This window comes from Dipodomys merriami, unplaced genomic scaffold (genome assembly GCF_024711535.1).
Source record: "Dipodomys merriami isolate MVZ:Mamm:240054 unplaced genomic scaffold, mDipMer1.0.p SCAF_9, whole genome shotgun sequence".
NCBI classification, from domain to species: domain Eukaryota; kingdom Metazoa; phylum Chordata; class Mammalia; order Rodentia; family Heteromyidae; genus Dipodomys; species Dipodomys merriami.
The window spans coordinates 58,635,001-58,659,251 of record NW_027206512.1 but is presented as its reverse complement, the minus strand read 5'-3'; the positions used below and the strand labels follow the sequence as shown (position 1 = coordinate 58,659,251).

At 45.6% G+C, this 24,251-nt stretch overlaps 1 protein-coding gene across 5 annotated transcripts in view; it reads right to left on the bottom strand.

Annotated features, from left to right (window-relative positions):
• Prom1 (prominin 1) overlaps positions 1-24,227 on the bottom strand; it is a 71,335-nt gene extending 47,108 nt beyond the window's left edge. For 2 of the 5 annotated variants that reach the window (XM_070012861.1, XM_070012866.1), the window contains exons 1-4: positions 24,047-24,226; positions 17,303-17,685; positions 3,315-3,370; positions 470-496 (exon numbers count right to left, since the gene is read on the bottom strand). In XM_070012861.1, coding sequence (XP_069868962.1) covers positions 470-496; positions 3,315-3,370; positions 17,303-17,522 — 303 coding nt within the window. In that variant the 5' untranslated portion in view covers positions 17,523-17,685; positions 24,047-24,226. Of the gene's footprint in view, positions 1-469; positions 497-3,314; positions 3,371-17,302; positions 17,686-23,660; positions 23,765-24,046 lie in introns of those variants that run through there. The other 3 variants (XM_070012865.1, XM_070012862.1, XM_070012864.1) reach the window with 3 other exon arrangements.
• Positions 24,228-24,251: the final 24 nt, after the last annotated feature.

Sequence of the window (24,251 nt, the reverse complement as noted above, 5' to 3'; positions counted from 1 at the left end):
TGGGATTATAAGCTTATACTATCGTGGCCTACCTCCATAAACCAGTTTTGACATACCGATTTCTTCAAGCACTTTGCAGATTATGCTGATAATAAGAACAAGAAGAGTAAAGATGATAGACAAACATAAATCAAAGAGACAACTAAAAATTCATCATGGGGATGGAAAGGTGGCTCAGTGGTAGAGTGCTTGCCTCGCATGCATGAGCTCCTGGGTTCGATTCCTCAGCACCACATAAGCAGAAAAAGCCAGGAGGGGAGCTATGGCTCAAATGGTAGAGCGCTAGCCTTGAGCTGAAGAGCTGAGGGACAGCGCTCAGACCCAGAGTTCAGGTCCCAAGATCAAAAAAAAAAAAAAAAATCCATCACAGAGGGACAATAAGGGAGAAAAAGCAAGTTCTGACAAAAGTGACACTACTCACAGACTTACAACACAGCAACACGAAACAGACAACAGACATGAACTTTACCTTTAGAACCAAGACTACATTTTCTGGCTGTGGAAGTCAAAGCAGTTGAGGAGTTTGTGTGTGGCAGAGGCCGCATGCACCAAGAAAACAGAGAAAGTCTCATGAGTGATTAACTACAATAAAGAAAACTCACACAGAAAAAAATCAAGTGATAGAAGAATCAACACAAGCAAGGAAAATGACATGTGCATGCACATTTGAGAAGCAGTGTGCTGAGTAGAGTCAAGGTCTGGAACCTACATTTGGATCCTTGAGATATGCCTGGTCTACATGCTAATCCATTATGGGAAGGAGAGTTAGAGGGGAAGTTACAAAATGTGAGCTTCATGAAAATAGAGAAACAGGGACTGCCTGGAGTCTAGAATGCAAAGGTCAACCTCTTCTGAAGCGTCCTCTCTGAAATGAATTCTGATGGAGATATTCCTTTGCTTAGGACCAGTCAATGAAGTCCTACCATTTTGAATCCACATTCCCCAACATGGATCCATATTACTCATCTTGGCTTCTTGTCCCCAGTCTTCATTATCATTCTGGGCCATTCTAAGATATTTGTTGTGATCCTATCAAATGTGCCCAGAGAGTGCCATTCTATCTCTCCCCTCCTCACACCTGTATGGCATCCTTGCCTAGAACATTTCCTCTTCATTCTCCTGTTAAACTCAGGTCTAAGCGCAGATGTTGCCTCCTACCAGCTAAACGGAGAGGAGAGCCAAGCAAGAGTAGAAATAAGACCAAAACCATGAGGAAGCAAATCCAGGACACCAAACAAGGAAACCAAGGTAGCAGAGTGGAGATGGGAGGAAAGGTTTGCTGTTAATATTTCCACGCAAATGTTCCTTAAGGTGTAAGAAATGGGTTTATGGGTTATCATTGTAAAGCAATTTCAAGTGATCCTCTAACATTGTATTCTGTGAATATGAGAAATAGTTCCTTTTATTTAATTAAGCAGACACTACTTGACAGGAGCGAGGCTGAGAGGCTTTTTCTACAGAATCTTCCTGTGGGGGACATCTCGCTTACAGTCAACCAGGATGTAGGGAATCTGGGAAGTGGTTCATCCTCATGTTCTGTTTCCCCCGGAGAACACGTTGGATACCTGCACTGCCCGTAGGAACTATGGATCAGCACCTCTTGTAGAAACAGGCCTCTCTTGTGAAGACTGAATGAAATAGCATGTATCTATGGTATTGGGCATCTGATCTTGAGGATGCACCATAGAAATGCTACAACTGAGATTCCTGTTTGAGGAAATTAGGATTGTTACAAATCACTCCTCGGGTCTCTGCACCATCATTTTTCTGGTCCTCGTTTGTTCTCTAGGGCCCATAATTCTAAGCTTTAGTCTTCTCCTGTATACGCCTCCACTCAATATTCCATTGAGGTACTGTAGCTCCTTCAACCTCATTCATGTTGTAGCTGGAAATGGCTTCCACACCAGCTTTCCTCTTTGGCTTCCACGTTCACTTCTTTCTTGAGTATCACTTTGTTGCAAAGGAAGAATACGATGAGGCCTCGGCAAGACTTGGCTACACTGCTATCACACCAGCACCACAAACACTGGCATTCAGATCTGTGGTACTGACGGTCCACTACGCATCTTCTTCTTACCTTGACAACCATCCTCAGAGCAAGAAAGCAAAGAGCAGTGTGCCTTACTTACCTTTCCGAGGACTAAAGCACATTAAAACAAAAACAAAAACAAAAAACAAAACTTACTAACCCCTACTCAACACAACCAATATTTGTCTATGTTTCCTCGGCTCTATATTTACCAAAAAAACAAAATCAAAAGGCATTCTTCTATGTGGTCAGTCATAGAAGCAAACAGTACATCCGTGGCTCCCTAAGTCATAGGCAGAAACTTGCAGTGATGATGCTTCTTGTCCACGTGTATCGCACGATCAGTTCCCCACTCACCCTCCTTCCCCTCTGTTGTCCCTTTCAAACCTGTACTCTCACCTAGTTTTCCAGCCTGGGTTGTCATTTCCACCTGTCATTTCCAACATTCCTTACCCTTTCCCCATTGAGCCTCATTTCCCTTCCTCTTGGAAGGGTTTCTGCTCCGTGAATATATTTTCTGATCCTCTGCACATGCTTACAGATCTACTTATTCCTGCTTCACCTTTACTTGAACTCTTACGTTCTAACCCTAAAATGTGTCATTGCCATCTTCCTCATCAACCCAAGTAGACAGAAGAGATACATAAGGAACACTATTTTCCTAAATCAAACTCTCTTCTAAAGCAAAGTCTATTCTCACCATTTCTGAAGATTTTTCAGGTAGTTTTTCATAGAGAGTTCTCTCAAAGAGTTACAATATTTCATAGCTCAAAAAGTAACAATATTTCATTTGGGGAAATTTTTTGTTGGTGGTGGTGGTCGTGGGGCTTGAACTCTGGGCCTAGGTGCTATCTGTCACCTCTTCAGCTCAAGGCGAGAGCTCTACCACTTGAGCCACAGTGCCACTTCCAGTTTTCTGTTGGTTTATTGGAGATAAGAGTCTTGCGGACTATCCTGCCTGGGCTGGCTTTGAACTGTGATCCTCAGATTTCAACCTCCTTAGTAGCTAGGATTACAGGTGTGAGCCACCAGCACCCAGCTGAAATTTTAATTCTTAAATAGCACAAAGCTTGAAACATTTTCTTTCAAAGGCTACTTTTGAAATTTCTGCTGCTAAATAGGATCTACAAGATAAGTCAACATTCTGTAAAAGTCTTTTGTCAAAAAAAGGCTACTAGAGTTACAGATTAAATAATGTGTGCTTAAAGATTCCTTTTTTCAGTCAGCCATGACTTCTCCCATACTTGTTATTGTTACTAACAAATACATTAATTTAAAAAATTACCTTCTGATAGTCAATTGAAAGCTCAGATTTCTTCTCTAGGATTTCTCTGATGGAATCTGGTGGGTAAAATAGCACAAAATAGTATAATTATTTTTCATTCAAAATGTATGTATTTAGAAAACAGAAGTCTGTATGATTTCATATACTTGCAAATGACTATGTACATATCTGTATCATTCTTGTGCTTCTATTCCTATTAGTTAACATAGGACCCCAGAAGCTTTTTGTCTAGGATGATCCTGAACTGCAGTCTTCCTGATCTTTCCCTCTCAAGTAGCTAGGATGACAGGTACGAGCCACAACAGCCCACCTGATAGGTTTTGCTATCAACTAAAAAGGAAAACAGCATTGAAAATCACCTATAAATAGACTAGATGGATATAGTTGCATCCATACATCATGATCTGGGATCTTAATCAAGCTGAGGGTCAGAAGGAGGGCTAGGGGTGTGATGCAGGTACTAAAGTGTCACCTTAGTAATTAAGCCCAAGGATTTGCATTCAACCCCCAGTACTGCCAGAAGAAAAGAAAAGAAAAAAGTCAGGAGAGCTGGGACTGTAGCTTCATAGTAGATTACTTAGAATTCAGGAAGCAGTGGGTTCAATCCTAGCATAGAGAAGAAATTCAAAGTAGGAGAGCAGGCAAAAGGGAGGGGACCGAAGCTACTACCAATTTGTGTAGTAACAATAGTGAGCAATCAACTGCCACAAGCCCCAGGAGTCCTCCTCTGCCAAATGGGCTGTTTCAAGTCTTTACTCTCAAAGGGTAGCTTAAGGTTAATGGGAACAAGATCCATAAAGGAAATCCCATGCTGGGATTTCAGCCTGGATTGTGGTTGTTGAACACTGCTTTATAGAACACTGCAAGTGCAGAGCAGAGTGCGGGAGGGCTGCTGTTTTGGTCAAGCAGCATCATTCCTTTAAAAAAAAAACAACAACTAATCTTTTACAAACGGAGCTGCTTTCCTGGTTTCCCTCTCTAGCTGCTCACTGAATTTCATGGGATGATTGGCCTTCAATCCTGCTACTTGGCCAAAGGTAATTATGACTGTTGAGTTAGGGTCCTTTAGATATAGGATCATATCATCTGCCAATAGGGATAGTTTGGCTTCTCTCTTCCCTATTTTGGATCCATTTTCTTTCTTTTTCTTGCTTTATTGCTCTGGCTAATAATTCTAGTTCTATATTTCGAGTCTGAGTGGAGAGAGTGGACATCCTTGTCTTGTACTTGATTTGAGAGGAAAGGGGTAACACTAATCAAGACACACTGTGGGGATGGGAAACAAAGAGGAGGCAACAATGCTTGATAAGAAATGTACTCGTTATCTTGCCCATGTAATTGTAACGATTCTGTACAACTGACATGTTAGACTGAAATCCCTTTGGGCAACTACTTAAAGACAAATCGAGACAGCCCCCAAGTGTTAACTCCCCGAAGCACTGGCATTATACATACGAGGATGAGCAAAGGTATTCTGCTCCAGTAACAGTTTCTGCACAGCGCCTGGTATGCAACATACTAGATCAACATGAGCATCTTTCAAGGGGCATAGACTATGAGCACTCAAGAGTATCCATGTATTGTCTCTTCTTCCTTGAAGCTTACAACGCTGCTCCCAAGCCTCCTTGGAGCTGGGGATGGGGGTGGGGCACGTCGGACATGCGTTCTGGCCAGCAGAACGTGAACGTTCCAGGCATATGCACATCCCTTCTAAAAGCCTGGTCTCTAACCTCCCACACGACCCTTTATGGTTACTCATTTTGTCATGTCCCTGCCCAATATGGAAGGTCCCAAATATGGAGAATTCTTGTAGTCCAGGAGGACATGGCATACCCATTATCAGACCATCACCCTACTCCTTGTTCCTTTGCACTGGATTGAGCAATAAACTGGTTTTATTGAGATGTGAGCTTCTTTGTTATAGCAACTGGTATTACTTACCCTGATTAAAACAGTGTACCCAGTGGAGAATCTATTATTATTACAATTAGTAGTAGTAGTAGTAGTAGTGGTGGTGGTGGTGGTGGTTGTCATTTATACTGTGCTTCTTGCTATGGTCTGTATATGATTTGTCCTCTAGACAACTCACATGAAGGTTTAACCTCCATTATGAGAGAGAGAGAGAGGAGAGAGAGAGAGAGAGACAGGAAAGACCTTTAGAAAGCAACACGTGCTCTGCTTTTGTGGATGTAAAAACTGGTTTGACCAGGTCTCCTGCATGCTATCTGCTTTGTGCCATGTGATGGGCTGTCATCACCTTCATACTCGGCCAGCACGGATGCCATCTGAGCCAAGGCCCCAGATAAACTTCTCCACTCTACACAATGCACGCAGTATGTGTATTTGTTATTTATTAGCAGTAGAAAATGCAGTAAGATATTTTCTCTGTCTGTAGTCCATCCTGCCATCTCTGACTGAGCAAAGAATGAAAACAAATTCATTTTTTGTCCTCAAGAGAATGCATACACAGATATGATCTGTACAAAGGTTTGGCCAAGACAAGAGAATGGTGCTAACGTAAGCTAAGATTTCAAAAGTCATTTTCACGCAACACCTGAATTCCTGAGCACATATGAAAAAAGCATTTAAACCCACCAAAAAAAATCACTTTAAAATACAGTACAGTAAAACCCTCCTTCTATCCTGCTTTTCAGCCACACGGCTACTATGTTCTGATAGTCACCCACACCCTGACCTATGTCTGTAATCCTTCAGAAGTTTTACTACCAAAAACTAAACAAAATTAAAATAAAGTTCCACTTTCCACTGGATTTTCCTGATGTAGAAAACATATGTTCATAACCCACTTACACCACTGACGCGAACACACTTCTACCACCAAAGCACTCCAGACTTTCAGCATAATACTACCCTGGCAACATGCATCGATGGTGCTTAAGGCTGATTTGGCTTACGATTCTGGTACCATCCAAGAGTTCTGTGCACAAAAATGGCCTGTAAGATGGGCTGGCAGCACCAGCTTCCAGATGCAGGCAGCTCTCTTTGAGAGAGGAGCAGCTGTAAATCAAGAGGCAGGGCCAGCTGGTGCAGATATAAACATTTCCATGGCTCCTGGTTCTCGTGGCTGCCAGCACTTCCCCAACAGCTGACACACAGCTCCTTCCTTCACTGCGGCTCACTCCGAGCTTTCCTGCCTGGATCAGGATTTTCTGCTTTCAAAGTTCCTAGTTCATTGCTCTACAATGAAATTTCCTCTCCTCTCCACAGGAAAACATCTCATTACATTAAACCAAGTCAGAAATGTCTAGGGATGTTGTATAGCTTGGCTTGGCTTACCTCCCTCTTATCAATTACAAAAGTTGGAAGGCCAGCTCATCACATGCAAATGTTTCCAGTCACATTGACTCAACAAAGTGGAGATGATCTATTCTGACAGCAAGTAGGAAATCGGGCTGTAAACATTGTATTCTAACTCAAGACCTGCAAATATCACATTCACTACCTAGTGTTTGACGTAAAACCAAACCCTTTTTATACAACGGAAGTGAGTTAAAATAGTATCTATGACAAGAGAAAACCATGCTTTGCGTGTGTGTGTGTGTGTGTGTGTGTGTGTGTGTGTGTGTGTGTGTGTTCACATGATGGTCCTGGAGCTTGAACTTAGGGCCTGGGTGCTGTCCCTGAGCTTTTGCTCAAGGCTAGCACTCTACCACTTGAGCCACAACTCCACTTCCAGCTTTTTTGCTAGTTTATTGGAGATGAGTGTCATGGGCTTTTCTGCCTAGGCAGGCTTTGAACCTTGATCCTCAGCTCTCAGCCTCCTGAGTAGCTAGATTACAGGTACAAATCACCAGCACCCAGTTTACTATACACTTTTTTAAAGGCACACTTGTGGGCTGTTTAGAGGTAGAGCACTCACCTAGCATGAGCAAGGTCCTGGGTTCAATCTATTGTTTCTAAGAGGTTTTGTGTTAGGAAGTTTTTGTATACATTTCAACACAGATTTGTTCATTAAGCCCCACAGGCAGGTAGGGGAAGGGAAATTAAGATCTTCTTATACAGTAAAAACATAATTCTGAATTATCACTGAACTTTAAATCCCACTGGAGCACTCGGTATCAGATAAAACTAATTTCACTGTAGCTGTGTGTATGTGCTTCAGACTGCTTTTTTTTTTTTTTAACATGAAATCTATTTATTAAGTCTCATTTACTATTAAAAGAAAAAAAGAAGTAAGCCCTTAAGAGCAGTCATTTCTAGATACTCTGCATCCCCAGGAGACTGGAGGGTTAAGTGGTTCAAATGAGATGATCTAGAATTCTTTTTCCTTCCAGGTCATCCCTTGTTGCTTATATTCTCTATGGGAATACAGCATGACTTCAGCGCGCTTGTAAACCAACCACATCAAAAAGCCTCAAAAACAGTCAAATGGAAAGGAAACAGATATCTGTGGGTGAAAGCAGGCCCTTTTTATTTGTGTCTGTGTTATCTTAGATAGACTTCTTGTAAAGTGGAAGTAAATAAACGTATCTAGGTTGTGTTCACAGTGAATCACATTACAAACAATCATTCAACTGCTGCTCTTAGTCCACAAAGCGTACAACATGCCAGTGTCCTGTGATATTCCACGCACCAGGAATCCAATTTGGAGGGACAGAGGTGACACTTCACTGTGTACAAAGGCCTCCCGACCATAGCACTCTGCCCTTTTCCCTTTCTTTATCCTTCTGATCTGAGCCAACTTCCTCTTTCTGGTCTTAGTGTTCTCCACTAAAATAAATAAGTAAGGTGCTGGGCTGGGAAGGTGGCTCAGTGGTAGAGTGCTTGCCTCCCATGCATGAGGCCCTGGGTTTGATTTCTCAGCACCACTTAAGCGGGAAAAAGCCAGAAGTGGCGCTGTGGCTTAAGCGGTAGAGCGCTAGCCTTGAGCTGAAGAGCTGAGGGACAGCGCCCAGGCCCAGAGTTCAGGCCCCACAACTGACAAAATAAAAGAAAATAAAATAAGATGCTATACCAGGTGCTGGCAGCTCAAATCTGTAACCCTAGTTACTCGGGAGGCTGAGATCTTCTAACTCTCTGCCTGTGGTACAAGGTCCCTGTGGCAGCCTTAGCTGGGGAAAGGCCATCCAGCCAGAGGGAATAGGGCAGGTTCAAAACAACTCTCCTAGAACCTTGGATTCCTGTGTGAACTAAGCAGCCTTCAGGAAGACAGAGCTCTCTGTTACTGTGGTGCAGACGTGAGAGCTCTCATGTCTATGGTCCACGCACTTGAATTCCAGAAGCAGACATTCATTTCTGCTCAGCTTTATGTCCATGCAGAAGTTGTATTTGGAACAAATGTCTGTGGACCAATGCAATTCCAGGCATCCCCATGGATCTCCCACAGCAGATCTGACACGTGGCACTCAGCATGTCACATCGGATTGTCCTTCAAGGAGCAGCTGTCCAAATCCCATTAGGCTCAGCCTCTGGGTCAGCCGCTTCCCAAGAGGATATCAAAACATGCCCAACCTCTTTCTACCCTCCCTCCAACAAAACCATGAAGGAATAATCAGGTTCCAAGAGAGCCCTCCACTCAGTTCATGCACATGCCACGTTTCATCAGTATCAGCACCAGATCGAAGTATGTTCAAAAGCCCAGATTCCTACTAGAGAAAAACAGTTATGAATACACAGTCTCATAACTACCGTTTGGCTCCTACAGTCACTTATGAAGTTCTTCTGTGTGGAATTATTTAACAGAAGTCCTCTCTCTCTCTCTCTCTCTCTCTCTCTCTCTCTCTCTCTCTCTCTCTCTCTCTCTCTCTCTCTCAAGCTATTCTACCCCAATCACCAATCACCATTCTCCCAGCAAGGCCATGAAGTTCCTTCCACCCTGGCTGCTGGCTATTGGGGGGGGGGTAACATGGGGGCGGGAGGGGGGAAGGGAGGGATGGACTTCCCCATCCCCCTTCAGCTATTTTTAAGTTGCTTGCTGCTGCATCTTGTTTTCTTTTTTGTTGTTGTTTTTGTTTTTAACTCAATTTGACCTGTAAGGTTTTTAATTGTATTACTTTAAAGGTTTTATTTGCATTCTAGTGTTTGTTTTACTTATTTTTAGGATTGTTTGTATCTCTGTATAGATGTATAGAAGTATATATAAAATAACATGACAAATAAGAAGGGGAAGGAAAGGAGAGAGTAAAAGAAGGAGGGAAGGAAGGAAAGGAGGAAGGAAAGAAGGAAGGAAAGGAGGCAAGGCAAGGAAGGAAGGAGACAGGAAGGAAGGAGATGAGAGGAAAAGGAAAGGAAGGAAGGAGATGAGAGAAAAGAAGGAAAGGAAGAAAGGAAGGAAGGAGGAAGGAAGGAAGGGAAGAGAAGGAAGGAGGCAAAGGAAGGAAGGAGGAAGGAGGAAGGAAGCAAGGAAGCAAGGAAGGAAGCAAGGAAGGAAGGAAGGAGACGAGAAGACAAGGAAGGAAAGAAGGAAGGAAGGAGGGAAGGAGGGAAAGGGAAAAGGAAGGAAGAAAGGAATTTGTACTCAAAACGTTTAAAAAAAATGAAGAAAGAGGAGACTTTCTAAAAAATAGGCTGAACAAAGGGAAAGTTAGAACTTTTCACTTCAAAGGTCATCTCAGGATCCGGTAAAGCCCAGCTTTAATTCTGGGGTTTGTTCCTGTTCAACAGGGGAGATTTATTTAGAAAACAAGCTGTGCAATAAACTTCAAGATCAAGGAATCAGCAAAGCCACGCTCCTTTGAAGCGTCCAGGGAAGCCCTGCTCTGCCTCTCACCAGGCTGCTGGCAGGATAATCCCAAGCTTCACAGGCCAGTGTCTATCTCAAACATTTCTCTGTGTCAAAAGAGTCCAGCCACACTGGATTAAGAGCCACCCTTCTCCAGTATGAGCTCATCCTGACTGACCACACCTGCAGTGACCAAATAAGGTCTCATTCTCCAGAGCCCAGAGTTAAGACCGGCCTATGGCTGCTGAGAGATGAAATAATTCAGCCTAAAATACTGTCTGCTCCCAACTCTCTTTCCTTTTCCTAATGTTCAATAGGTACAGTTATTGACACGTAAGAATTGAGTGGTAAGAACTAAGTACTATAATATTAAGACATATGAATACAAAGAAAAGTATTTACAACCTAACTAATGGACTGTGGGTGTAGTTTAGTGGTAGAGCACTTGTCTAACATACTCTGAGTCTAACATACTGTTTGATTCCTAGTAACACACACACACACACACACACACACACACACACACACACACACACACACACACACAAAGTTAAATGTTCCATAGATTTAATAAAGGCCAGTCCCAGTCACTTAGATGAAATTATATATAGGAAAATTAGAAAAGTTTGAGGGAGAAAAAATCTAGAACTCTGAGCTCTGAGTGATTTTTCTTTTGCTTGTACTTCAAAGAAACCAAAACAAAGAAACTAAAATCACAAAGGATGTATTTTTTTGAGTGTGATTTATATCAGAAACACTAATTTTGGAACTTCAAACAACTAACTTATCATCAAAACAAATTTCCAATGTTGGCCCTACATCAAAAGATTGGGGAGTGAATGGTTGAAGTTCCTTGCTTGAAAGAACCTTCCAAATTTAGCCACAATAATCGGAACAGCCATAGAAAGATAGCCACAATCCATGAAGTGAACAATTCAAGCCAGTAAATGGGCAAAGTATCCCCTTCTTAAAGAGTTGTTAATATATTAGAGAACAAATTTCTGCACAGTCTTGAAAGGGCTGGGACTTTATGAATGAGTGAGTTCTAGATACTGGCCATCAGCACCAACAATATTGGAAATGGACAACCAGATAGTATCTGCCTCCCTGCCTCCTGGGGCCCATGTTTGCCACCATCTAGAAACTGTTCTCCCTCAAGCATGAATCCAAATCTGCTGTTTTACAGGTACAGTTGACCTCCCTAGCCATTGATACTGCAACTCTAAACTTAACCAAAAGCAGATTCACCATCACACACACACACACACACACACACACACACACACACACACACACACACCAGCCATTGATACTGCAACTCTAAACTTAACCAAAAGCAGATTCACCATCCATCACACACACACACACACACACACACCAGGGTTGGAGGAGCCGGTGAGAAATAGGTGTGGCCGTACAGCAGATCTGTAGCTCTACAGAGGTAACATGGAGAACACTGGGGAAGCCCCAGGCTTCAAGTCCAGATCCTCTAGATCATCAATCAGCACGAGGGGCCTTGATCCATTCCCTTAGTCCCTGCGTCTCTCCCATCACCAGCAAAATCAAAGTGGCAGTGACCAGCCAAGACTCCCAGCCAGTTCCCTGGACTGAGACCCCAGCTCAGGCCTCCCTGGCTGTGGGATCTGGCAGTCCATTCTCTCCTCTGAGCCTCAGCTCCCTCAACCACCCAACCACACATGGACAGGACCTGGTTCATGGAGTGGATGGCTTGTCCGGATGGCCGGGAGTGACCGTGCAGGGAGGGAGGAGCGATCTGCACAGTTCCATTGCCTCTGTGACGTGATGGATGGCAAGGCCATTGCCAAAATGAGTCACCTGACCTAAAGGGAACAATGCTGGCTTGGTGTGAATTAGGGAAGCACACACAGGTGTTCGAGCCTGCACTACGTGAACACTGGCATCACACTGCTGTGGGGCTGGTCAGTGGGCCACCCTTGCCTGGAAACTGCCTCTCCCTCTAGCATCGTATATCAAGTGGTGGTTACTCAATGGGTCCATGATTGCTGATTGGCCTGCTGACTCAGAGCAAATCAGATCCGGACTGGAAGAGGAACAACTCCAGGTCACACTCAGGGAAGTTGTCCTAAGATTGATGACATAGGTGGTCTCACTCTCCACCGTTGGGACTATGTGAATTGGGAGGTCAGAGGGTAAGGTGGAAAGAAGGGTGTATCACGTGTGGAAAGGGAGGGTAGAGGCAAGGGAAAGCCAGAACAACGAGGTCCAGCCCTGGGGGTTCATCCCTCATTGCTCCTGAGTACTGTGGTACAACAGAATCCTGACTCTTTCTTATCAATGCATCAGTAAGTTTCTTTAACCTCAGGGGACAGAGAGAGAGAGAGAAAGGGGGGTGCTCTTAGGCTTCCTGTACCACATCGAGGGCTTGGTGAACTCTTGGGGTGAGATACACCCTCCTCCTCTCTGCTCCAACCCCAGCTTCACACACACACACCAGATCCCAAGGGCTAATCAGATTAGTCAAAAATGCTTTGAGAAATAGGTCAACCATCCCAAAAGCTAATTTTAACAAATATACCCAAAGAGGGTAGAAGATCATTTTAGAGAATTTTATAAAACTATGAGTTTTCTTCTGCTTGCTTCCCTAGAATAGGTGGATGGCAAATTTGAAATTTGTCTTGATCACAAATTCATTACACCTACAGGAAATTGGCCCCCACCTCGGATAATCTTCTGCAGTGCCCACTTTTACTATGCAGATACCACTGGCTTTTCACACTCCCCTAAGGTTGCTCTACTCCCCTTTTTAAATTTTTTTCTTTGTTCTTTTAATTAATTTTTTTGTTTTCTTTTTTTGTGTGTGAGTGTATGTACATGTGGTCTTAGTTGCTTGTTTGTTTGCTTTTGTTTTGAACCTATGATTATGTCAAAAGCACCACAATAAAATAAAAGGAAAACATATTATCCAAAAGGTAGCTGTGAGTTACAGAGATATAACTAGTCCTAGAGACAAAAGTCTCTCAGTGTCTTACTCAGTGTATGGCTTTCACATGTAATCTGGTTCTGACTTACCTTTCCCTTAGCTATCTGTAAACAAGGGCAAAATGTATAGAAATATGAAAGTATATATGGAGAAATATAGAAAGCAAACATATATATATGTACAGAGTAAATACATAGAAATAACATCACCAACTATAGTCATCAACCACTCCCCACCACCCAAGGTTTTTGAGAGCTTATCCCAACCCAAAGAAATGAAGAGGAACCAAGAGCCTGTTAGATGTATAGACTCTTACAAAGCAGTGGCAATGGTTCATTAAACTAGCAGAGCAGCGAGCCCTGGCTACTCAACCCCACTCTGCTACCCAGGACCTGCCTGCTAAGCAGATACAACCCCTGAACCTCAAAGTCATAAAACTGCTTTCAAGGAGGTAATTCTGTACAGAATGATCCCAAGGGACGGCAGTAAGGCCATTTTAATGATGCCTCTAGGAGACACTTTGCATCCCTACAGTTCCTTCCCTACATTAACCTTGCTATCACATTTAGTTAATTCTTTCTTTCAAATACTAAAAGTACTAGTAAATACAGCCATTATTAACAGGTTTGTCCTGTGTCTAAGGCCCAGTGATAAACATGGGTTTTATATCTATATCTATCTCTCTCTCTCTCTCTATGTATATACTATCATCTCATTTAGGCCTCTAGGTTATGATTACACTCACTGTCTACTGAAAAGAGAAAAGAGCCCACAGGTGAAATAACATCATCACCCACTAGGCAATAGCAAGTGCTAAAATCATTCTTTGGATGTAGAGAAGGCATCCATTTCCTCCTTTACCTTGCTTTATTAGCTCTTGGGAACATTGCAGAAGCCTCTACCCCGGATGATCTATTCTATCTGCTATCATTGGGTTCCCCCAAAACAGTCCCTGGGGCTCTCAGAAAGTCCAGCCTTTCAGTAAGTGCGAGTCTCGTGCTAGTCTTCCCTCTCTTCCTTGCAACTCTTGCTCTCTCTAACCTTCCCCAACCGACTCTATGCACTCCTGCATCATCCGCTCTTCCAATGTGTCTGTATCCCACCCAAATTCACACAGAGAGGCTGCAGCCTCCCTTGGAGTGAGTGTCATTGAGGAGGATGGGTTGTGGGAAATGATGTGGTCTAGGAGATGCCTACAGGTGGAGTGCTCATAATGGGATTTGCTTGTTCTTTATCTCTCTGTCTCTCTGTCTGTCTCTCTCTGTCCCTCTGTGTCTCTGTCTGTCTGTCTCTCACCCTCCCTCCCTCTAAGAGTAAGTCCATGTGAATGCCCACCAAGAAGACAGTTGTCTGCAAATTAGGATATGGGTCCTGAGGAGACATCAAATCACTGAGCACCTTCACCTCAGACTTTTCAGACTCCAGAATTACGAACAATCAATGTCTGATTTTCAGCCAACTACTTCACAGAATTTTGTGATGGCATCCTGAATGAACTAAGATGCTGATACTGCAACCATTGTTTCCTCCTGTCTACACATCCCTGTGCCTTCTGCCAGGAAGGACTCTCCCTTGGGTATCCAGCCACTGACAGCCTTCCTGGTTTCAATGAACACAGCTGAGGAGGTCTCTCCACACAGTCTTGCTCTCGTTGTATCGTGCCAGGGCGACGTGTTTGAGACAGCCACGCCAGGTTCTAGAACCCATTGTGCATGGTTATCTGAACTTAAATTCTTCTGCCTAAGAAGAACTTCGTTGTTCATTCTTAGCAGAACAAAGGTCAGATTTTTACAGGATACAACGTAGGCTTTTCTTTTTTTTTTTTTTTTTTTTTTGGGTCCGGTCGTGGGGCCTGAACTCTGGGCCTGGGCGCTGTCCCTCAGCTCTTCAGCTCAAGGCTAGCGCTCTACCACTTGAGCCACAGCGCCACTTCCGGCTTTTTTCTTTTTGCTTAATGTGGTGCTGAGGAATCGAACCCAGGGCCTCAGGCATGCAAGGCAAGCACTCTACCACTGAGCCACCTTCCCAGCCCCAGGCTTTTCTTAATAGAGTTCCAAATTCAAAGCTTAGTAAGACATGTTGATTGGACACAGGATATAAAATGAAAAACTTCTCAGTTCAATGGTAATAAAAAAAAAAGAGAGAGAGAGAATCTTGGAGCTGGGAATGTGGCTTAGTGGTAGAGTGCTTGCCTTAGCATGCATGAAGCCCTGCGTCCAATTCCCTCAGTACCATATAAACAGAAAAGGCCAGAAGTGGTGCTGTGGCTCAAATGGTAGAGTGCTAGCCTTGAGCAAAAGAAGCTCAAGGGCACTGCCTAGGACCTGTGTTCAAGCCCCAGGACTGGCAAGAAAAAAAAATCTAGAGAGAATGTAGATTCTGAAAGTTCCTTCCGCCCCTTTACCTGTACTAGAAGCTTGCCTTCAAAGCACCTCTACCCTTTCAAAGTAGAACAGTCCCATGCAAAATACCTTTGATCAAAATATTATATTGTGCTTTGTTTAATGTGGTGAGCTAATTAAACCAATAAATAAATAAAGAGGAATTTCCCTTCCCTCTTTGTTTTTTTTTTTTTCCATTTTTATGGAGAGGGCTGTTTTTGTTTGTTTGTTTGTTTGTTTGTTACTCCTAGGAAGATATTGCCCCACGATCTGGTGGTGTGAAATGCACTGGCCCCAAGTGGAAAAATCATGATTCCTGATCTCAATGTCCTGTATGTGTTAACAACCAGCCAGAACTTTGAGATTATCACAAAATCTAGTAACTTGGGTGAAAAGAATATTTTAAAAATGAGATGGCAGAAGAAAACCAAGACTCCAAGACATCATCTCTTAAATTCAATATCAGACTCTTTAAGCAACTTAATAATTTTTGCCCCACCCCATCAAAGGTAATATTGTTCTGCTTGGTCTAAAACAGAAGAGCTGAAGAATTGCTTACAGCAAGGAAGTAAGCAGTGAGGAAGGTCAAGACAGACTAAGCTCACGCTCTCACATTCTACTTAGATTTCCTTCTAGACAAACCCCTGTTGCTGAAGATCAAAACCTTAGAATACATGGTGAGATACGTGGGTATCTTGCATATTTTGTAAGTAATCTAGTCATTTCAGTGTAGACTCAACACTGTGTCCCTTGGAAAGTCTGAGATGCCTTCCCACCAGACCTAGAGAAGCAACACCTGGAAGGAAAGGGTAGAATTAACTAATTATAGGATATGATTTAGCAGATGGGGGAAGCTTCTTCCCCATCTTTGGGAAGACATTGCTGTGAATTCATATTAAACAACTGAAACGCTATAAACTTCTTATACTATAAATAAGTGGTGAGGTTCACTAACTAGATTTTCTCTCTGTCTCTGTCTTTCACACACACGGGCACTTACACTCCCCCCCACACATACAAACACAAATAAGCCTCTTATGAACAGTAGCTGACCAGCTGAGGAAAATGATAAAGCTACTACAAATTAACTACACATTTTATAATGAATGATAGTATTCAAACCTTTGTTGTTTATACACCAGCTTAGCAGAAATCTAATATAAAGCCATTTTTTAAAAAAACTGTATGGAGTCCCTGTAAAAACTAATGTTAAAAAAAAGTAGCTGATAAACTCCAGTGGCAGATAGTTTGCACAGAGGATGTTCATGTTCTCGCCCCCATTCCTTTGATCACAAAACCCAGAGGACTTCAGCGCTTAGATGAGCAAGATAAAGATGAACAAGAAGGCCAAAGTGGAAAACCACACTGTGTACAAAGAACAATAACACTGCACCATACTGTTCGGGATGCGGCTACCCCCTCCCTACACCCAAACTCAAAAGAATTCCAGCAAGTGTATAAATCAGGTAAACAGAAATGAAGAGTGCAGTCTTTGCTCTAAGCAATCTGAAAATCACAGTTTGTGGGCAGGCAGCAGAAGAGAGCTGAATTTTTAAGTGACAACATGATGCCAGGGAATCGCCAGATAATTATTAACTCCTCATTCTACAAACCTTTTTTTTTTTAACCCCCAACATTCCCCTTTGGTATGTGCTTTAGAATAATTCACTCTTCAAATCAAAACAACACAGATGGTAAAGAATGGGAAAACCAACATTATTCACCTAGTTTGATTCCTTCTCTCCTAGTCAATTTCCTGCCACCCTAATAACCTTCGCATTAATTTCAGGCAAGCCTTAAGTTCTAGCTCAGTATTTTGTTTTGCTTTTTTTTTGCTCCTGTGCAAGCGATCATTTGAACCTTGTACTGTAAAAAGCTGAATCTATTCTGTATGGACCATTCTCAGGAAACAAAGCTGTGGGTATGGGGAGACGTTCCATCTTTCCCCAAAGTGGGCACTTACCTATTGGGAAATCGTGGGGCTGCACCACATAAAGAAAGAGATGCACCATGTGGAAAAGGAGACCCGACGGCCCAGCTTTATAGTCATCTTGAGTCTCGTACTTTGTGGCAGGCAACTCATAATTGAAATCTGCAGGCCTGTTCGTGGATGCAGGCTGCCCTCCGGAAATGGTATTTGCCCAGAGCCCCAGCAGCAGTAGGACATCGAGTAGAAGGGCCATGGCTACCACGATCCTCCAAGCATGAGGTAGTTTCTGGAAGTCCTGGGGAAGAACAGTCTTCCTGTGTAGAGGAGCCCCAGGGGGCTTCTCTGCTCCCTGGGGGTGCCGGCTGGCAGCACAGAAGAGCCTTTTCCAAGGGGTTCATTCACTCAAAGCACCATCCCTGGCAAGAAGAGAAGGAGCAGAGAGTCACTAAAAAGATGACCTGCTTGTACCAGGATCTGCCCCCTGGGAGGAGGCTCTAAAGCAGTAGAGCCAGCGGTTGGGTCTAATCCCCTAAGTGAAATCAAACAAGAGCCTGTCCCAGAGCTTCAGGGGAGGAGCTAGACAGGAAGCCAGGACCCAGAGAAGCTCTTTCCTGGAATGGGAGGTGGGGGTCAGATTCTGAGGGCAGACCCTGTCCAGGTTCAGCAACCATCTGGTACAGTGCAGAGAGCTCTATGGCTATGTGGTCTAGGAACCTAAGGCTCCACGTGCAGTAAGGAATATTCCAGGCACTGTCCTGTATGATTTGAAGGCAGGATCCCACTTCACTGAGGAGAAACTTGATATGGAAAGAATTTTGGTAACCTGCCCAAGGTTACAGATGATGAACACTGGGGCCAGAAATCCAAGCAACAGCTCACCTTTGGAGACAAGCTCTGGACAGGAGATACTAAGTGATTACTCACCACAGCTCAGCCTCAGAGGTGCCGATGCCCCCCAACCCCACTCTTCTGCCACCGACTAGATGCTTATTTTTTTGTCTCCAAATCTATGCTTTTCATTCTGGTGATATATCTTCACTCTGTCTTATATTTATCTGTTCACTGATCTCATTTCTAATAGACCTACAAAAGCCTAACACAAGGCAAGGCAAGACTCACAGGGTCTGCAATCAGCAGGTACGTAATCACGAAATATAAGGAATAAAGAAATCAAGCCATCTGAAGTCCTGAACTACTTCCTGAGACTAGATTGATGGCCACACAACCCAAAAATCAGATCTGGGATTCCCAGCTCTTCCTCTCTCTGTTCAGTGTTCAGGGACACTTGTCATTTTGTATGCTAGGTAATTTCAAGGGAAGTAGAATGTGCCCTTAAAACACACACTGTAGCTGAGCACTGGTGGCTCACACCTGTAATCCTAGCCACTCAAGAGGCTGACATTTGAGGATTGTGGTTTGAAGACAGCCTGAGCAAGGAAGTCCATGAGACTCTTACCTCAATTAGCTACCAAAACAGCCAAAAGTGGAACTGTAACTCAAGGGGTAGAGGGCTAGCCTTGGGCAAAAAAAAAAAAAACAAAATTCAGGGGACAGTGCCCAGGCCTTGAGTTCAAGCCCCCAGTACACACTACACACACACACACACACACACACACACACACACACACACACACACACACACACACACACACAGAGAAAATGGCACATCTTACAGTAAGCCAAAGGACTTATTAGCTATATTCCAAACCAAAGAGGCTACAGTCAAGAAGAGAGATTATTTTGTGAGCTATTTCAATGAGGATGTTAATTCATACCTAATGCTACAGGGTTAATTTGTAAATTGCCTTTTACAAATGAGTAACTGCTCAGCCCCACTCCTAGATCCCTTGGTCCCATCTTAGTAACCTACTACAGTTCAGTTTCAGCTTCTACCACACCCCCAATATACGCTAGGCCCCTGTTGATAGGACCCAAGGGCTCCCCTTTGGAAGGTCTCCCCGTACACACACCACACATATAACTTAGCTGTTGCTGAAGCACAGGCTGTGAGTTAAGCTGGACTACAGCAGTTGAAAGGATTAAAAACTGTTGACCAGGACTCACTTCCTGGTAATGCAGCCAAGTCAGGCCAGCCGTAAAAAGAACAGCCCCAGGAGAGCTATGAACACACACCCTCCCGATTCCCTCAGGGAGAATACAGAAAGGAAATCAACCCCCAAGGACATGAAATACCCCTGCTCACCATAGCATGGACCAAACATCTACTGCCTACACGGCCAAAAGAAGTTGTGTGTCCAGATTTCTTTCCATCCTGCTCCAAAGTACAGGCTTCTTTTACATTTCAGGTAACTTGTGAGCGAATAATAACATCTCGAGAATTATCAAGTCCTAGGTAAATGTTGAAGGAAGGAACTTTCCCTCCACATTTGAATAGTTACCCCAAAAAAGAAGTCCTTGGGGTCCTCTCTAATTCCCAGGAGCCACTGCTGGTGGCCCAAGGAGCCACCACCATGATATCCAGGACAACTCTGGGGACCAAAATTTCTATCTCCATCCAATGGTGTTTTCTTACAAGGCAGATGACTGAATGTATTTGGGGGAATAAGGCTCAGTACTCTATTTTTTTATTGCATATATGAAATTATAACACGTGAGGGATTTCATTATTATATTTGCATAGCTCCATACTGTATTTTGGGATGCTGCTCTCCCTCTGTACTCTTTCTTACCCATCCTCTGTCCTCTCCCTTTGCCCTTTTCTTTGCCAGCTCCTTAGTACGCTCCCTTGTACTTCCATGAGCTTGGCTGTTTTTTGTTATTGTTGTTTTGAGAGGAAACAAGTGATCATTGATTTGCAGCAGTCTTATTTCACTTAACAGGCTGATCTCCAGTTCCATTCATTTCCCAGCAAATGTTATAAATTCACGTTCTATTCATCTCATCTGGACTTTTAAAATGTATTTTAGAAGTGACTGCTTCTAAAAACAGCAGACATGTGAGAACCATCACCGTGCCTGGAATATCCACTTGGACGACTCTTGTCACTTTCCCAGACAATCCAAGCTTCCCAGGCTAACATGGAAGACAACAGGTGCAAGGCCAAAGTTCCCCCCAGTCTTCTCGTACTGTTTGAACCTTTCCTATTGCAGCTACTGTGGGGGAACCCTGACTTAGTATCTCTATGGCCTCAGACCTAATATAACTAATACAATATAACTGCTGAGATAAAACGAAGGAGGAAGATAGAGGGATACTAGTACAGAATGATCATCTTTATCTCTGTCAAAATTGTGCCAAGCATTTATGCATTAGATGGTTTCTGTCTTGCCCTGGGACTACTTGTACTGTTTCCTCAACCAAAGCAGTAGGTGATCTGGCTCTCCTCACTGGCACGCCAGGCAGGACAACTGGTTTACCATTCTGGGGAAAAGGCCTTCCTCTTAAACAAGACCTGGTCAACAAAGTCATCTCACCATGTTCCTGGCTGGTAGGTGCAGCTCAGTGGTTACTATTCCAAACCCAACTGAATTCAAACAAATACAGGAGCCCCAAGAAGGTCACCATTAAGCAAACACCTCACACAATTCTGAATTTGGAGTTTGGAGGACCCCATGTCAGCAAACACTGGCTTTAAAAGCAGATAGGTTGACTTTTTTCTTATTCTTTTTCCCCCTCTTTTTAAATGGGATTTTCTCACTCTTTTTTTTTTTTTCAAAAACATCTCTATGGCAGATGCTTTATCATTTGGGGTGCTTCTTTGGGAGTGTGGGGACTACGTTCTGAGTCCTGTGGGAGGCAGCCCTGCCTCTCCTTGTGAGGCCAGCTGGGATGCCAAATAAGTCGAGAGGGTGTTGTATGCCAGGCTGGGTCCACCAGATGCTTTCTACTGGGCCTGGGGCTGGGGCACACACCAAGGCCTGCAGTTTCCAACTGATTTAGCAATGAGGGTGGCAGTAGTCACATCCAATGTCCCCTAGCAGCCATAGTTATACACCACTGAAGGAGCCCGTTGGACACATGTCCTGGGAACCTCAGTCTGGCTAGTCAGCCACGGCTTTCCTGCTATGTCCCTAAGCCTTGGCGTCCATCTTTCCATGAAGCCCCTCTTCTAACAGAGTTAGCCACAAATGTAACAGTAGCCCCCGTACATCTCCTTTATAGCAACAATAAAAAATAACTTAAAAACCGACTTAGCATGCATTACATTTATAACAAAGAGCATCCTGATCCTTGTTAAATCTCAAGAAGCAACTACTGGCCCAGGGATAAACCTATTTCCTTCATATGTTAAGCAAAACAACATCCTATTTGTTTAAAAGGTTTGTGTTGTTGCTTTTCAACTTGTCTTTTGATGAACTTGCTTACTTCAAGGACTGGGACAAACAGAAACAGTCTTATATAGAAATCATAAGGAAGTCCATAAAAATTTTATAAGACACATAAGGAAAAACAGAACTAAAGGGCATGCTGCTTGGTAGACAACAGCCCAATCATTGAAAATAGGGCAGAATCTCTGGTCTCTCTGATTCACTCTGTGAAGATGATTGTTGCTTACATTCTCCAAAGTCTGCTGTGTTGGTCTATAAAGTGAAGATGTCCCATAGAGCGGGCAGGTTTGAGCGCTAACAGGGAAAGCAGGTGGTACACAGCTGGTGGTCCACCCTGGTGGGTGTGCTGCTGCTACTGGCCCCCTGGGCTTCTTCCCGCACCCCCCTCCCCCCCAGAAGGGACAGCTCCTAGGAAACTCAAAGAGTAAACTCACAAAGAGGGGAGGGGGAGAAATCAGCACTATCACCAAAGTTCAAATTCATGAAGTTGCTTATATGCAAATATTCCCTCCTAAAACAGTTTCTTAGGGATCAATCTAAGTCATTGCCTAAGTTGCTCGAGTCTAGCGGGTCTGTGGGACGGAAATCGGAGGTGGCTCAAGCCTGTAATCCAAGCTACACAGGAGGCTCAGATCTGAGGATGGTAGTTCAAAGCCAGCTCTTGCACAGTTCATGAGATTTTTATATCCAGTCAACTACCCAGAAGCCAGAAGTGAGGGCTGTGGCTTCAGTGGTAGAATGCCATCAATGAGTGAAAACGTAAGGGGAATCACACACAGAGACACACACAGACACAGAGACACACACACAGACAGACAGACACACACACACACACACAGACAGACAGACAGACACACACACACACACACACACACACACACACACACACACACACACACACACACACACACACACACACACACACACACACACACACACACACACACACACACACACACACACACACACACACACACACACACACACCCCTGAACTTGCTTCAACAAAAGTCAGCAGTCGCTCACAAAAAAGGCGGGTTTCTGGCTGCAGGTTCTTGGAGCAACCTGTAGCTGCAGGAAGCGAGGTTCCCGGGCTTGTCCACCCCCAGGCTTTCCCTCCAACCCACTGCCAGGCCCGAGGTGGGAGGGGGGTGTCCCCCTACCCTGGTCCCCACTCCCTCCTTCGCCCGGGCCTCTTGGAGGAACATCAGGACACAAAAGAACGGCTTGGGCCGGAGGGCGCGCAGGGCCCAGAAACTCCAGGAATCCGCCCGGGGGATGGGGCGCGTCGGCGCGGGTTCCTTTCCCCTCCATCCGGAGACCCAAGCTGGGCACGGCTGGCGGGGCGCTCCGGCTCAGCGAGAAGGGGGTGTGGGGGTACGCTCCCCCTCCACCCCATCCTCCTGCCCTGGGGACCCTGATCGCGAGCCCCGGGCTCTCGGGCGCGGTGAAAGCTCGCGGTGGTCCACGCTCCCCTTTGTGTCCCGTTCCACGCGCTCCGGCCCCGTGCGCCCTGGGCGCCCCGGTCTCCATTGCCTGGAAAGCCCGCAGTCACCCACCCCACCCGGTTCCCCGCGCAGGGGAGCCAGATCGCCGCGCGGAGACGGGGTGCTTTCAAGCCAGGGGCGCGGGGTGCGTGCGCTCCCCTAACCGCCACGGGGAGACGGTTCCCGCGGCACCGCGCATTCCACGTGGCCCGGGGCGCGCTGCGTCCTCCAACCCCCGCCCAGGGCCGGCCACCGAGTGGCCCCTCCCGGGGGAGCCAAGGAAGTTTCCAAAGCCTCCCGCCGCCCGCCGCCCTGCCCGGGAGAAGCGAGCCCCGCGGCCTGCGGGCGTTTGGCACGGTCCACTCGAGCCACCGAATCTGGGGAGCCCCCGCCGCCAGTCCCCCCACGGGAGGATGGACGGGAAGGTCCCGGCGGCAGGGCGCGGGCCACCTCCCCGGAAAAGTTGGCGGCGCGCTCGCCCGGACCCTCCCGGAAAGCCGATCCCCGGATCCACCCGCGGGCCGCCCGGCTCCCCGGCTGCGGACACCTGCTGCGCCCCCGGGGGGGGTCGCTCCCCACAAACGGGCCGCGCCGAGCTGCCCAGGGGGCTACTCACCGCTCGCTCGCTCGCTCGCCCGCGGGCCCGCGCGCCGGCTCCAGCCCGGCTGCCCCTCCGCTCCCCGGCCCCGCTCCCGGCCCCGGCTCGGGAATGAGCGAAAACTGGGCTTCGGAGACCACCCGGGTGGCGTCCACAGACCCCGCCCACCGCCCCGCCCCCGAGGACCGGCGGCGGCCTCCCCTCACCCCGGGCCGGAGCTCCGGGAGGGCCCGGCGAGGGGGGACAGCTCCGGACCGCCGCCCGCCCGCTGCCCGCCGACCAGACGGCGGAGCCCCCCGCGGAGCGCGTGGCCGGCCCGGGCTGGACCCGGTGTAGTCATTTCAGCCCGGGGCTCTGGACACCCTTGATTGGACAATGGGAGCGGCGCGGCCACTTCCACACACCTGCGGGCTCGTCGGTCCAGGGGTGAGGGCTTCCTCTCCTCTCCGTCTCTGTCTCTGCCTCTGCGTCTGCCTCTGCCTCTCTCTCTGCCTCTCTCTCTGTCTCTCTCTCTCTGTCTCTGTCCTCTCCCTCCCTCTCTCTCTTCCTTTCTTCTTCCTTTCTTTCCTTCTTCCTTTCTTTCTCTTTCCTATTCTTTCCGCCTTCCTT